The sequence below is a fragment of the Corvus kubaryi genome, unplaced genomic scaffold (assembly GCF_017639235.1).
Source record: "Corvus kubaryi isolate FWS band 111438036 unplaced genomic scaffold, C.kubaryi_AGA036_p1.0 37308, whole genome shotgun sequence".
NCBI lineage: Eukaryota > Metazoa > Chordata > Aves > Passeriformes > Corvidae > Corvus > Corvus kubaryi.
Genome location: NW_024581096.1, coordinates 10,717,053 through 10,732,653, shown reverse-complemented (window position 1 = coordinate 10,732,653; position 15,601 = coordinate 10,717,053). Strand labels below are relative to the sequence as shown.

The window sequence follows — 15,601 nt, the reverse complement described above, 5'->3', positions numbered from 1 at the left end:
TTAATTCCTCTTTTTTTTCCTGCAGAACTTGTTGCACATTAACTATCTTGAGGAGTAACTGAGCTGAAAAAAAAAAAGCCTTCAAAAAAAAAAGAAAAAAAAAAAGCCACACGGCCTTATTTCAGCGCAAACATCCAGTACTAGGATTATAACCAAAGCACTCCTTTAATGATATCTAAATGCAGTATATTTCTCGATTTAAATTCCAAGTAACCATAGCAAAAATAAAATGCATTAGGTACTTGCAATACACAATAATTTAAATACAGAGAAATTTTGGGTGTTTCTGTACACCCTGAGACCATAAATACTCATTTTCTAGAATATTCCTTTGAGGACAAGCAAGTGTATCTTTATACTCAAGTATGGAGGTTTCTGCAGCATGTTACAGCAAACTGCCATGATCCAACACAAAAATTAGTAACTTACCATCATGTGACAACTTTTCTTCTACACCAAATGTGAAGCTAAGACACTGTTTTACTCCCTCTCACTTTTCTGCATCTCTCTGAATGTACATAACTGTCCTATTGCTTGTACTCTTTTATTGCAAGAACACCTTTACACCACTGGTCTGAACCTCATCCTGCCAAAACGCTGGTAAGAACACCAAAAAATGCTGTTTGTGGTGGGTTGTGCTCTTCACAGGTTATTCTTGTTTGCTTGTTCATTTTTTCCTTGTTTGCTTGTTTTGGTGTTCTGGTTACTTACTTGATGGAGCAGATTCGCTTTCACTGTTGTGCCTAGAACTGGTAGACTCAGAGTTCAAGCTAAGAGTGCTGGGTATAGAAGAAAGTTCATTGCAGAGCTGCTCCATGTCATCAGGGACCACTGGCCAAGGCTGTCTACGACTGTGTCTCACTGCATCCCAGTTGTGATGCTTCAAAATGTCACATCCTTGTTTAGTTTTGGCTATTAGACCAAGCACGTAGACACAGGTTCTGTATTTAACATATATATAGAAAAAAAAGCAACAATAATAGCACCTAATTTAACTAAAGTCATTTCACTTTTGAAAGGAAACAGTTTCAAAGCAATTCAGCAGAAACTTCACAAAACCGACAAATAGTATATTGTTAATTTTTATTTGTAAATCAATGTAAGCTTAAGAAATACGCTAAAGTGTCTGAGAAAAATATACTATTCAAAAATAAAAACTAATTATCACAAGAGCCTGATTACATAAAACAGAAAAGTACCTTTTGAAAAAAAGGCCAAATATTAACGTAGTAGCAGTATTAGACAAAATACCATCTACTTATGCTTTTAAATATTTCAAAAATATATTTTAAAAATTGATGTAATAATAAATTTTCACAGAGATATAAGTAGCAAGTATACTGTTTTATAGAAAAGGAGAAAAGCAGTATATTTTTTCATCGATTTCATTTGTTTACTGCACATTCTTTCAGACTTCCTACACAATTTTACAGTTGCACAGAACTGATACTCAATCATCAGTGACTTTAATAACTGGTTTCCAATAAAGTACAAATCTGTATTCATGTAAATCAGGTTTCTATTTGAAAACTGATGGCAACTACCATTTGAAAATTTTATGTATAAATCAGATACACATACCCTCTAACAGACAGAACCTCACAATGTTGAGCAAGTGCCATTATATCAGGAATTACATTCTCCTCTTGAAGCAAGTTAAGACCCCAATTCGACGACCCGATATTGCCCTGGAATGAAATTTGTCAAGTAAATTTTGATCTTAATGTGATCTGCAGCACTATCAATGTAAAGTTTTGATAATTTTGTTTGTTGGTAGCAGAGTTTGAAGCTACATCTTCTCAAAGCAATTAAAAGATCTGAGCACCCCTTCTGACATTACCTAGTTGTGCTAATACAAAAAAGCACTCAGCACACTGTGTATAATACCTAAAGCTGCTCAAATTAGTAGTACTATGTATTCCTCACCTTACCAGTTCTACTATAGCCAGCAGCGTGATCTTCGTTTATTTATTTTACATTCCTCTTACACAGGCACCTTTTTACATACCTACAGTATCTTCCAATAATAATCACCTTGGACAAATGTTCAAAATTAACTTTGGGGAAGACAAGAAAGAAGCAGCTGAGTGACAAAGCACATTTAGGAGTGTAGCTTGGATACACACCAACACTAGGTTTTTGCCAGTACCAAGTACCAGGGTGCCATAACCACATGGATCAACACTGGCAGCCAACTTCCTTGCAGAAATACTAGAGGCTACTAAAGTAAATGCATTAAACTCAGACCATGGCAACTTTTAACTTCTAACTACCAGTTCCATACTAATATTCCTATGGCAATGGGTTATTGTTCTTTGTTAAAAAGAAAAAAAAAGACAAAATGATTATTAAAAACCTCAGAATAAAACAGGTACAGTGAACCATTTTCAACTGAAAGTATAGTTAGGGAACAGAATGCCAACTTGAAAAACTCACACATTTTTTGATAAACCCCCTAATTTCTTATTTTTACAGAATTTTGCTTAGTTATTTAAGAATGAACAGTTATAACACAACTAAACAACTGCAAAACTTTGTAAATCTATTACTAACCAAGGCCCAAAGGGCTGCTTTCAGCTGCTTAATTCCTTCCCACTTATCCAGCATTGGGGAACGAACAGTGTAACTTAGATCTGTAACAATACTCTGAAGGAGAAAAACAGAAGAAGAAAAGATTAAGTTGAAAATGGAGACTTCAGTCATACAGGTTCTCTTGCATTTATAGTAAAAGTTAAAGCACTAATTTACATCATGCACCCTAGGAAGAACAGTGGTAATTCTGGAATAATAACCACAAATTAACAGCGGTGATAATGCAAGAAGAAAATTTTAATGAAATCACTGATTCCATGAAGTTATTTCAGATTTTATAAAGATGATAGATTAATCAAACTAGCACACTGCAATATATATGTTTTCTCTTGAACTTTTCAAAGAGCATTGTCAATTCATTAAATCATTTACAAATCCACACTGAAAGTTAATTTAAGCAATTATGGCTTAGAATTTGTTTTCTTAGATTTTCAAAATATTAGGAAGATTTTATTCCCTCATTTCCACCTTTTTGTATGCTTAAAAGGATAGGCATAGTTTTACCACATGTATAACTGTCAATATACAATCCACAGAGACTGACTTTTTTTTTCTATTTATGAATTGCTTTCCATGCTAAGATTTTGCTAGTCATTTTAAGAAAAATGTTGCAAGCTATTTTGCTGATATTTCAGGAAGGAATTTTACATGAGATTAGATGGGGAAGACTGTCTTCACAACTTAAGACTCATCATCAACCTCTGCAATGCCTGTTAAACACCATTTTTTTCTTAAAACCTTTTTTCAAAAGGTTTACAGTGATCTTTAAAATATTTCAAGTTATAAACAGTTATTATCCTCACCTGAGACTCCAGCAAATGGCAGCCTGTTTTATGGTGCACCAGTTGGCCATAAAGGTGAACTGGCAGGTAGACATGTGGTCGTTGTAATCTGGCAGAAATAGAAACATATGTAGGTTTCCCAACATTTCTAATATTTTATTCTAAAATAAATTGCACTGCAATGTAATACAATGACTTACTCTTGATTTTATTCAAACAAATAGAATTCTTTTGAGGAATTTAGAAAGGAATAGAACTGTTTCAATTGGAAGGGACCTACAACAATCATCTAATCCAACTGCCAGGCCGCTTCAGGGCTGACTAAAAGTTAAATCCTGTTATTAATGACACTGCCCAAATGCCACTTGAATACTGAGAGACTTGGGGCATGGACCACCTCTCCAGGATGCCTGTTCCTCTGTGTGACCACCCACAATGCTTATGGTAATTCTTCCTAGTACCCAGTCTGAACCTCCCCTGCTTCAGCTCTGAGCCATTCCCACACATCCTGTCCCTGGATGCCAGGAAGGAGAGCTCAGCACCTCCCTGTGCCCTTCCCCTCCTCATGAAGCTGCAGAGAGCAGTGAGGTCACCCCTCAGCCTCCTTTTTGCCAAACAGGACAAGCCCAAAGTCCTCAGCTGCTCCTCACAGGAGGTTCCAGCTTTGTTTCCCTCCTCAGGATGTGCTGAAGGACCTTCCCATCCTTCTCCACCTGCAGAGCCCAGCAGGGCCCACGCTGAGGCTGCCCCAGGGCTGAGCCCAGCAGGACCATCCCCTCTCTGTGCCGGCTGTGCTGTGCTCGGTGCTCTGGGAGGGGGTTTGCCCTCAGGGCTGCCCGGGCACTGCTGACCCACACTGAGCCCAGCACCAGCCAGCCCCACATCCCCCTCTGCAGCTGTCCAGCCACTCCTCTGCCACTTCATGCCTGTGCCTGCTGTTACTCCATCCCAGGTGCAGAATCCAGCATTTGGACTTGTCAAATTTCACCCAATTTATGATTGCTCAGTGCTCCAATCCGCCTCTGCAAGGCCTCTTGTCCCTCAAAAGAATCCACAGCACCTCCCAGTCTGGACCACCAGCAAATTGCTACTGATGCGTTCACCTCCAGCATCCAGACTGTTGATACAGACCTGGCCCTGGAATGGAGCCCTGAGGAACACCACTGATGAGACCAAGCACCATGCAGACGTAGCGCCATTCACTGCAACCCTTTGGGCTCTGTCCCTCAGCCAGTTCTACACCCACCACACTCATTCCACAGCTAGCCAACTTGTCCACATGGACACTGTGAAGGACAGTACCAAAATCTTGCCAGGAAAACTACATCCACTGCCTTTCCTTCACCCACTAGATGGGTGACCTTATCACAGAAGGATAGTAACTTAGATAAATAAAACCTTCCCTTTGTGAACCCATGCTAACTGTGTCTGACAACTGCATTATTCTTTAAATGCCTTTCAACAATTGCCAGTATAGTCTTCTCCATAATATTTCCAGGAACTGCGGTTACTTTTCTGGGTCTTACATACTTCTTATGAACTGGAATAAACTGGCTAGCTTCCAGGCAGCAGGGACTTCCCTAGACTCGCAACACTTTTGGTAGAGATGAGTCCTGACCCAACATCTGCTAGCTCCCTCAGTACTGATGGGCTAGCACTGGTGAGACTAGTCCCTCAGCCTAGTGGGAACCAGGCCCCACAACCTTGTGAACATTCAGCTGATACAGACAGTCCCTTACAATATTAGTGTCCACAAATGGAAAGTCACAGTTTCCACATTTGTGGACCTCTGGATCAGAGAACCAAGCAGCCCAAGGTCTATCAATATTGCTGAAGACTGAGGCAAAAAACCCACTGAATTTTAATTAATCTCTGTTTTTTCTTCATCCCTGTAAGTCAGGTGACCATCTTCATCAAGTATCAATCCAATGTTTTCTTCATACCTCCTCTTTCTTGTTGTATGACAGAACAATGCCCAGTTTCAGTCTTGAATGAGCTTTGCCTTTTGTGCCCTCCCCCTGCTTATGTGAATCACAGTTTTATAGTCTTCCTGTGAAGGGTGACCTTCAAGAGATCATATAATTTCCTTTTCCTCTTGAGCTCCATGAGGAGTTCCCTGTTCAGCCAAGGTAGTCTTCTGCCCCACTTGCCTGACTTACAACACCATGGGATTGCCTACTCCTGTGCTTCTAAAAGATGGACCAGCACTTCTGGACACCTAGGCCCTCAAAAATGTACTCTGCTAAAGCAGCTCCCCGAGTTACTTCTCCTGAAGCCCTCAGCAGCAACTTTGCTGTGCTTTTTCTCATTATATTGAAAATTTTAACCTTAACCATGTCATGATCATTGTGGCCTGGAGAACTCCCTTCCATCACATCTCCCACAAGCCCTATATTCACAAACAGCAAGTCGAGGAGGACATCTTTCCTAGTTGGCTCACTGAGTCCCTGTGAAAAGAAGGTATCGCCTACAGACTTTCTCCTATAGAGAACTTCCAAAATTGCTTGTCACTGCATGATGACATTTGCAGTTGATGCCTGGAAGTTGAAATCTTCTACAGGTAGCCCATAAGAACAAGGGCTACTAATCCAGAAATTTCTCCTAATTGTATATAGAATGACTCACCAGAACTAACATCCTGGCTGAGCAATCAGTAGCAGACACTCACTACATCACCTCCTTTGTTCTTCATTCCTTTAATCCTCACCCAGAGGTTCTCAACCACATCACTACTAACTGTAAGGGCTGTATAATCAAACCTCTTCCTTACACAGAGTGACACATTCATCTGCCCATCCCTCCTGAAAAGCCTGTTGCCCTCCATTCCAACACTCTAATCATGGGACTCAATCCATCAAGTCTTAATAAAATGAATTCTATTAAAGCTCTAAAACTAACTATATAAAAGCTCTGAAATAAATTATATTAAAGCTCTCAGAGCTAAGCAATGCATCCAGTTCATCCAGTTTGTTTCTCATACTGTGCTGATGTACTGTAATGCTCCAGGAGCAGAATAAACTGAAATCCTGTTGGTACCCCTTTCCCTCATACATCCTGTTCACAGCTCTCCTGATCAGTCCCACCAGCTTGTGCCTCAAAACTGATTTTCCCAAATTTACCTTTGGTTGCTCCGACGAACATAGTTATCCCCATCAACAGGTTTGCGGTACGTTGTAAGTGCTTCATTGAGTTGTTCTTCAATCAATTCAACATATTTTAAGTTATATTCCTGTAAGACGACAGACGAGGGTTGACACAGTAAATTTACTGGTTTATGGTGTTGTAGCATGATACTTTATAAGGAAGAAAAAATTGAAGAAAGTTCCTTAAGAAAGACTGAATTTTTTTATGATCTGAAGGTGGGGCTCATGAAAATGAATGTGCTTCACACATATAATGAGTCTGCAAAGTCAGCAATTGATTTCATAATTTTTTCAGGGAATTTGTTCAAAAAAGGAAGAAAGAAATACTTCTTTCTGATGAACTCAAATAATTTCAATAGACCATCATGCATTTCAGTACTCCTTGAGAAGTGATACTTAAACTACTACTGAGAAATGAGACCAATCTCTTATAATCAATTACAAAACCAAAATAACGTAAGGAGAGTTTTATTCAAGTTATGACAATAATGAATTCTTCTTAATGGTCCTGTGTTCCTCTTTACTTCCTAACAGCATAAGCCAATTCTGTCCTCATGAGCTCTACATTTAATTACCAACAACCAGAGATAACAGTTATCTTGAAAAGCAGCATTCTTTTGCTCACTTCTCTAGATAATGACCTTCCACAACAACCTATTTTAGAAAGTCACTACACTCCTGAAATATTTGCTGAAATATCAAAACTATATAAAAGTCTTGGTAAATCAAAAGCACACATGTACTGAGAAGCTATGGAACTGTAAGTCCCCGTCGACCTTTCCCAGCAACAACATTATGTCACTGATGCAATAAATGTATTTGCATTAGCTTTACACATACATTAATATGCAATTATTTTTAAGAATCTCTGTTCTAAACCCACATATTCACACCGTTCCTCCTAGTATCAAGCAAACATTTTCTTCTTATCATTACCTTTTGCCACTTTTCCATCTGTTTTGTTACATAACCTCTTTCATTTAGATATGAAAACCCCTTTGGGATGGACAGAAATCTGTAAAAAACCACCAGACAGTTAACATTGTAATTTAAACAATTCACAGAATTTGAATAAAAAGAACACTTATTTGTTTCCACAGTGTGAAGTCCAACAGCATATTCAACATTTACCTTAGGAGTAGAAGCAAACCCTTGTCTCCAAGATGAGAAAGAGCTGGTTTCATTTGGATAAGGGCATGAAGATTAGCCTAAAATAATTAAGAACACATAAACAGTATTTGAGCACTACATAATTCTGAAAACTGCAATAACTACAACACTCTACTTGCAATGAACCAGCACGTTTTTCACAATAAGAATTATCAAATGCCAACTTAATCCTAATATTATCAATTTTAGGTACTTTCTGTCATTAAATATAAACTACTTCACAAAAAGTATAAAGAACAAAATAGTTGAATTAGTTGCAATTCATATTTAAATACAGGCATAATCCAGAAGTCTATGTTTCCTTGTCTGTAACACTCCAGTAGTTTCATGATGATCAAGAAAGGAAACCATGAGTAGCTTCTTGCACATTTGTACTTTGCTGCTAGGGAAAGGAGTGGGGAAGAGCTTAAGAGCAGCATACCAGAAAGAGGTTAAAAAGAGAAGGGATGCTCACCTTGTCTTCACACGCCTCATCTAGAATATCAAGTGCCTCAGAAGAAATAGTTTTATTTTTATCATGTAACTGGGTCACCAGTAACTCAATCCCCCAGTTGCTGAAGAACTCTACATTAGCTCTCAGCAACACTCTTAAGTGTTTTGTTGCATACAACCTGCAGCTCTGCAAAGTAAGGAAAATGTTTTCTTGAATGGAAGAAAAATAACTAATACAGTTAATGATACATAACTTCTAAAAATACCTTTCAATTACTGTATTTTGCAGCAAGCAACTCTGATACACACCTTATCTATTCAGATTACAGTTTATTAGAGAGCTATTTCTATCTTAGCAAATGGGAAAATTGAATCTAAGATCACAACTAAATTGGTCACCATAAGTGTCCAATCCCATATCTCTTATTATTACATTATTGTATCTTTTGAAGAGAATTTAGAAGCCAACTAAAAAAATTATAGTCAGTAGGGAGCTTCATCTTCTTTCAATGAGTCATTCTTTCAACCTCAACTATCTTCATTACTTTCAGACTCCACTCTTTATCCATAAGAAAAATTGTATCTTCGACAGCCTCAGAGAAATATCCTCAATTTATGTCCTCTTTCAAAATACAGTCAGACATTTAAAGCTAGTGTCTACATTTTTCTCTCTTGTATCTACTCAAGAACACATTCTGTCTGTTCAGACAACAGAAACAACTTCATTTGAAGTAATGAACATTCTTTCCTAGTTATATTTCAACTTAATTGTCATCTGTCTCCCTGACATCAGTGCTTGCTTGTCTACTAACATTACCTTTAAAGTAAGGAGTTTCCTCTCCCAAGTCCACATAACTCTGTATTTTATCCTTACTCACCTTCTTTGATTCAGAAGAACAAATCCCAATGCCTATTTCTGAACCAACCCCCCATTCCAGCAGCTAGAGCATCTACTTAGTTCCAACACACTGACTAACCTCAATTATTATCAAAACAGTTATCTACTACCAGGAGGTTAACATGCTTAGTGCTGCTAGAAATACAGATTTCTGTTTCTGATAACAATGCCTTCACAATTGATTTAAGTTGCCACTGACCTGCACATTACACTTAGTTTATACATATCAAGACTTTAGCTCCCATCATATGTCAGAGAAGCTCTATTTGAAGGACTTAATTTCTTGAGCACAAATACAATACAAGGTATGAAGTTTACAACAAATTCAAAAGCTATACTTGCAGGAATTTCATTTCTCTGAATAAAAAATAAGAACTCTTTTCATACATAACAACTTAAAAATAAAGTCATGCACCTTGAATAATAAAACAAACGTATAGAGGGCAATAACAAAGGAACATAAGTTGAACTGAACTTACATCAGTGGCTGCTGTCAGGATTTTAGAAAGGATGACTCTTGCCAATCCATCTCTGCTATAATCCAGACTAGAAACAGTCAATTTTAACAAGTGATCTTGGTTCTTCAAAGAACAAAGATTAAGAAGACTGGAGGCATGGAAGGGGAGGAAGAAGAAAATAAAATTAGTATTTGAACCCACTTGAACCATCACTAATTTAAACTTAATTACTTTGAATTATACTTTTATTACTATAAATGCAGAATACAAAGTATGTTCTCATATGAATTTGAGTAATTTTAAATTGTTATAACTGTACATAGGATAGGATAATAGGGATGAAATAATGCACTGAACTGCAAGGGGAAAACCCCAAACCAACACCTTTTATAACAGCTCTGTAAAAATTTTGTCAGCATATAGTGATTATAAGTATAAAAACTAATGCTCATGAAGATTTGTGAAAAATTCTTTTTTGTTAAACATTGCCATAAAGTTAATCCTATTAACTGCCTAGATTTTACTGTACATCAAGTTTTCTGAAGCTAGTAAAAAGCTTGCTTTCTAAAAATCAACAAAATCAACAAGCGAAAAATGAGTACATCAAAAGACTTGCATTTTTGCTTTAAGTTTACTGTATGTCAATAAACTAGTACTAGTCACCAGCGAATTTATTCCCATGAAACTGAACAAAATTTTGAGCTTCAGAACTTTACTCAAATACACTGGACTGAAATTTTAAGTGCAATATACATCAACATTTCACAAACAGTATGGTATCTGCTATTTTTCCAGAGTTTGTGTGTTTTGAGTTTTGTTTTTCTATTTCCCCATTCTGTATCTTTCAGTACACTATAATCCTTCCTGATACTCACCTCTGTCACACAGGTGTGGATAGGAAAAAGTAAGCTGTTAATGCTTATGGAATCACCTCTGTCTGCTTAGTAATGACAGACTAAAAGACCTTTTCTTAGAAAAAAATGGGAATCTTTACCTGTAACTACACCAAAATAACCTTAAAGTTTTCAGCTTTTCAAAAGATGATGGCCCTCACGCACAGTTTAAAATTTGCATAACTATTACACTGCAAGTACAATTCAAACTGAATAAAAGCACTCACCACTGAAACACATTACATTTTTCAAGCATTTTCACTCCATGAGGGTGACAAGATAAAGTACCAAAAAACAGGAAGTAGTGCTGGCTAAGGGTGTTTAGTAACCCATTATTTTGAAGGCTACGTTCAGGTTTCACGCCTGATGAAGAGTTGAGCCAAAGTACAATATCTTTAACCAATTCCTCCAGGTAACCTTGTCCATCCTAGCAAAATAAAAAGGAATAGTGTCTGTTACCAATAGAAATGTGTCTCTTCTTTACTGGAACTCGTTACTTTAAATTTCTTAAAATGTACGAATACAACATGGATACAAACCAGAAATGCAGACTTGAAAACAATTCAGATTAAGAAAAAGTTTCAAGAGAAATAAAAAAAGCTAAGCATGGAGACATCTTAGGACTAATTCTTTCTTTCCAGGAAAAGGGAGAAGTATTATTCAATGACATTTTCCTCTGACCTGAGGCATAAAAGTCTTTAGCACAAAAGAAGCAAGGAGTTAGAAAAGGAAGGTTATACACAGCATAATAAAAAAATCCCTTCTAACTCTAAGTTGCATTTAACAAAGCTGTATTTACTAAAACTTCTACATAAACATAGTCATCTTCCTCAATATTTCACACTGTATTTCTTAATTACACTGATCATTTTAGATTTAACATCCAAAATCTCAGACGTCTTTACTAAAAATTAAGGTTTTTCCAAGTGGCATTCAGCAAGAGCACTCATTCTACTTCCAGTCTTGTAGCTGGAAACTTCTTACCTCCTCTGATTCAAGAAGAAATTCAGTAAACTGACAACCCACAACAGTGAGCTGCTTCGCCTTGGCATAGTCCAGATCCAGGTTAGCATAGAGTTTACTGCTAGGCTTGTAAAAATACAGCAATCTCCTTACAAACCTAGAGAAAGTAAAATAGAATTGGCTATTATTCAGTACAAGGACAATCTCACAATACAAAATTATGTTAGTAGAAAAAATGGGTTATACTTGAATTGGTTTCTTGGCAGTAAGTTTTAAAAATTTATCAAAAGAGTAGCAGGTAACAGTGAGGATATCCAGCCACAATTCCAGAGATGCTGCTGTATTGTGTGTTATAAAGGGTTTTCTATACCATGACTTAATACAAGCAAAGGAACTTAAAATCTCTATGCCCTCAGAAGCCATAGCTACCTTCTAATTCTCATAATTTATTCTGCTGTAATTTATCCTGTGGCAAGTTTCAAAGACTGTATTATGTAAACTAACAAAGAGCTTAAAAAAGAATCTTGTGACCTGAGTTTTCTTCAGCTATTATAGTTACTGCTACTGTGAAAAACACATTTTCGCATTCTGCCAGGAAAAAATCTCATTAATTCAGCAACAGTACTTCCAATCACCTCACTTAACCATTTCTGAAGCATAACACAGTGATTGCAAACACACTCTCAAGACTTTTTAAAATCACAGTAAACAATGTAGCTTGAGTTTTGCATCACAGCAGTAAGTCTTCAGCAAAGATCCTCCTCTCACGAATTTCTCATCAAAAAATAAACACACATTTGTGCTTTAAAATAACACAGAATGTTCCAAGAGAAGGTAGATATGTCAGGCATTAAGAAAACTTAATTACAGAACTGCACTTGTATTTGAAAAAGTCAGAGTAATCCACTATCTCTAACTCCAAACACAGGACCAATTATAAAGGAAACCTGAGGGCTTAATTAAGTTTTGTCAAATGAAATGTATTTTATTCTGGGTTACTAGCAATAAATACATATTGACATATAAATTTATAAATTTATATATCTATGAATATATTTAAGCATGCACGTGTATATATCGATGCGCGTGTGTTCAGTTTTGGAACCCTTGGCCCCTCACTACAAGAAGGACATCGAGGAGCTGAAGTGAGTCCAGAGAAGATCAACAGAGCTGGGGAAGGTTCTGGGGCACAAGTCCAAGGAGCAGCTGAGGGAACCGGAGGTGTTTACCCTGGAAAAAGGGAGGTTTAGGGAAGACCTTAGTGCTCTTTACAACTCCCTGACAGGAGGCTGTAGCCAGGTGGGGTGGTCTCTCCTCCCAGGTAACAAGTGACAGAATGAGAGGAGAAGGCCTCAAATTGCCCCCAAGGAAGTTTAGATTGGATATTAGGAAAAATTTCTGGACTAAAAGAACTGCCTGAAGGAGCTGTTGGGAGTCACCACTCCTGGAGGGATTTATATGACATACAGACATGGCACTTGGAAACATTCTTTAGCAGTGAACAGTTGGACTCAATGATCTTTGAGGTCTTTTTCATGATTCTATGATCTCGTGTGTATACACACATTGCATTAACTGTATCTCTAAGAAATGAAGAAATCCTTATAAAAATATCTGGAATTTCATTGTAACAGCTGTAAGATCATCACAACACTAACACGAAAAAAAGGATCAACTTACAGAAGGAGAAATCAATGTAATTTACACTTGAAAAGCAAAGGGGATGAAAATTTTTTATCATTAGCAGTGAAACCAGAGAGATTTGGGGCTTAATGACTTCTAACTAAACAGGAGTAACAGCATTTTAAAGCTATTAAGTTCCCAATTCTGAAGAAAGGATCAATGAACTATAGAAGCATCACACCAATTCAATTCTAGATTTTCCCAATTTATTTGGAATTAAATTATTTAGGCACTTAATAATGCTTGAGTGCAGCACAAAACCATGGAACAGGAACACTGTCCCACACAGGTAGGTTGAGGAGTGCGTGTTGGTGTCACAGTCAGGACTGAAGACACTGCTTTAGAGAAGCAATGTTATAAACCACCAGATTTGGAAAATAATCCTTTACCCCAAAGTACAGATTGGCAGTAAGTATTTCAGGAAAACCGGGAAAAAATACAGACACAAAATTAAATTATGGCTATGATAACAATGGGACTACTGCTTATGCTGTAAATACTTCATAAAAGCACCCTGACTACTTCTTGGTAAAAATTTAGAATAGAGCCACACAAGCCTTTCAGCATATATTCTATCTTCTGGATTTTCCCCGAATTCAGGAAGTACCTTTTCATGCCCACAAATACAGACCTATTCTTCAAAATAATGTAATCTTTTTCTGAAACACACATTAAAAGGAACATCCAAGAACTAATTAGTAACACTATAACCACACAGGCACTAAAGGAGTAAAAATGCCTTATTGGCAACAGATATGAAAGGAACAAGAGCTGTACTGGGGGTTTTTTGTTTGGTTCACTGTTTTTTTTTCCAAATTGTAGGAACCCAGAGTGCCAAGAATATTTCTCTGCCTGTTTTTAAGGGTTCTTACCCCCCTGAACAACACTGTTTTAGCTTCAAACCTTGGAAAAAATTACCAACAGACAAGAACTAGAAAATACAGTGGTGTGAATTAGGTGATAGACTACTATGTAAGATTGCCACAGGGTGAAAAATTTAGAGGTTTTGGGATTCTCTTTGTAGTAAATAGATAACAGCAAAAAATATCAAAATGGAGGATTGTTGCTGTTCTCTAAACCTTCTTCTCCTTCTTCTACTCCATATTCTGCAGTAAAAGTAGTTTGGATTGACTGGATGGAGAATTCCGCAGTTCCTAGTCGTGTTACTGAATAATTGGTAGGAAAGTGAAAATAATGTATGTTTTTAGTAACTATTGGTTAAAATATCTTTAAAAGGCTGTGTAAATCTTGATAATTAGTCTCACTCCTGCTTTTCTGTCTTCTATGCTGCACCTGGGTCATGCTAGTGCTCTGTTCCTCTGATAAGACTTAATAAACAACTATCTGGAAGCATTGAAAGTCAAGGAGAAGTCTTGGCTTATCTTTGAAACTCCTTGCAAGGACTTTCAGCAAATTCTCTCCCATCAGGAGGGACTTGATTTACGGCACGGTTCAGTGTCACAAATTACACATGCTTCTCTTGCCATTAACACTAACTAGAAATAATTTCCTCTTGGTTTTTGATGAAAGCTGTAGTTATAAAACTGTACAACTGTAGACTTAACTCTGTAAAAACTTTCCAAGCTCTGACATAGAACACTACTGCTTATCAAGTAGTAACACTTCTAAGGTTTAAAATTAAATTGAGCATTTGCAAAGGTAGTATGATTTGTAAGGGACTAAATGCATAAAGCATCTGTGCATAGAAAAGAAGTTTAAACACCTTTAAAGCTCAAACAGTTCATTTAAAGTAAATATTGCAACTTAATTATCCAAATTTACACCTTAACTGCTTATCTACACATTTTAGAAATGTGATACATCTAAAGAATATTTTATTGCAATAGTAAAAACCAGTTATTCCAAATTTCTTTCTTCGAAGAAAGTCTACATAATTTTTACATACCTGTGCAACTGTTCATCTTTGTAGTTCCTTAGATTTATATTTGGCCACTAGAAAAAACAGCAAATATAGCGTTATACAAAACTTGAACATCAGTCCTTGATTAGTCACTAAAATTCACTTATTTCTATCAGTTGTATTTACCTAATAATTAGAAAGTTTTCTTGCACCTAATGTTATATCTTAAGAAAGACTTTATCTTATTGAAAAGCCCACACTTCCTGCTTCAAGAATGCTTCAATTTTTTTCTAGAGGACAGGGAATGTTGGTCACATGCTACATGTACAAGGTCACAATTCTAATGAAAACAAAAAAACTATGCGAAGCTGATGAAAAATAAACAATTTTGCTCAGTTTCTTTTCTGCAAATAACAAAAAAAAAAGATATGCATAACAGGGAAATAATTGTTGGTTGCTGTTTTGAATATTTATCAGATTTGGTTTAAAAGGAATCATTATTCTGTTACAGATCACTTAAACAGTGCTTATTAAAACAGTATTTAAACTCCCCTGTTGACACTTTTTAAGATGTATTAAGAATGACCATATGAAAAACGTGAACCACATGAATGTCCCCTCTTCAGGACCTATTCTTTCCTCCCATTACATTTTACTCTGTTTTTACAGCCATCTGTTTTCTCTACGGTTTCAGATTTCTTTCTGTTGCTACTAGTGAATATCTTC

The 15,601-nt window shown here is 36.7% G+C and overlaps 1 protein-coding gene across 2 annotated transcripts in view; it reads right to left on the bottom strand.

Moving 5' to 3' along the window:
• RICTOR (RPTOR independent companion of MTOR complex 2) overlaps nucleotides 1-15,601 on the bottom strand; it is a 76,532-nt gene that overhangs the window by 15,703 nt on the left and 45,228 nt on the right. For both annotated transcript variants that reach the window (XM_042028451.1, XM_042028452.1), the window contains exons 19-30: nucleotides 14,921-14,967; nucleotides 11,353-11,488; nucleotides 10,596-10,795; nucleotides 9,497-9,623; nucleotides 8,142-8,306; nucleotides 7,649-7,725; nucleotides 7,454-7,532; nucleotides 6,494-6,603; nucleotides 3,396-3,483; nucleotides 2,554-2,646; nucleotides 1,582-1,688; nucleotides 712-941 (exon numbers count right to left, since the gene is read on the bottom strand). In XM_042028451.1, coding sequence (XP_041884385.1) covers nucleotides 712-941; nucleotides 1,582-1,688; nucleotides 2,554-2,646; nucleotides 3,396-3,483; nucleotides 6,494-6,603; nucleotides 7,454-7,532; nucleotides 7,649-7,725; nucleotides 8,142-8,306; nucleotides 9,497-9,623; nucleotides 10,596-10,795; nucleotides 11,353-11,488; nucleotides 14,921-14,967 — 1,459 coding nt within the window. The remainder of the gene's footprint in view (nucleotides 1-711; nucleotides 942-1,581; nucleotides 1,689-2,553; nucleotides 2,647-3,395; nucleotides 3,484-6,493; nucleotides 6,604-7,453; nucleotides 7,533-7,648; nucleotides 7,726-8,141; nucleotides 8,307-9,496; nucleotides 9,624-10,595; nucleotides 10,796-11,352; nucleotides 11,489-14,920; nucleotides 14,968-15,601) is intronic.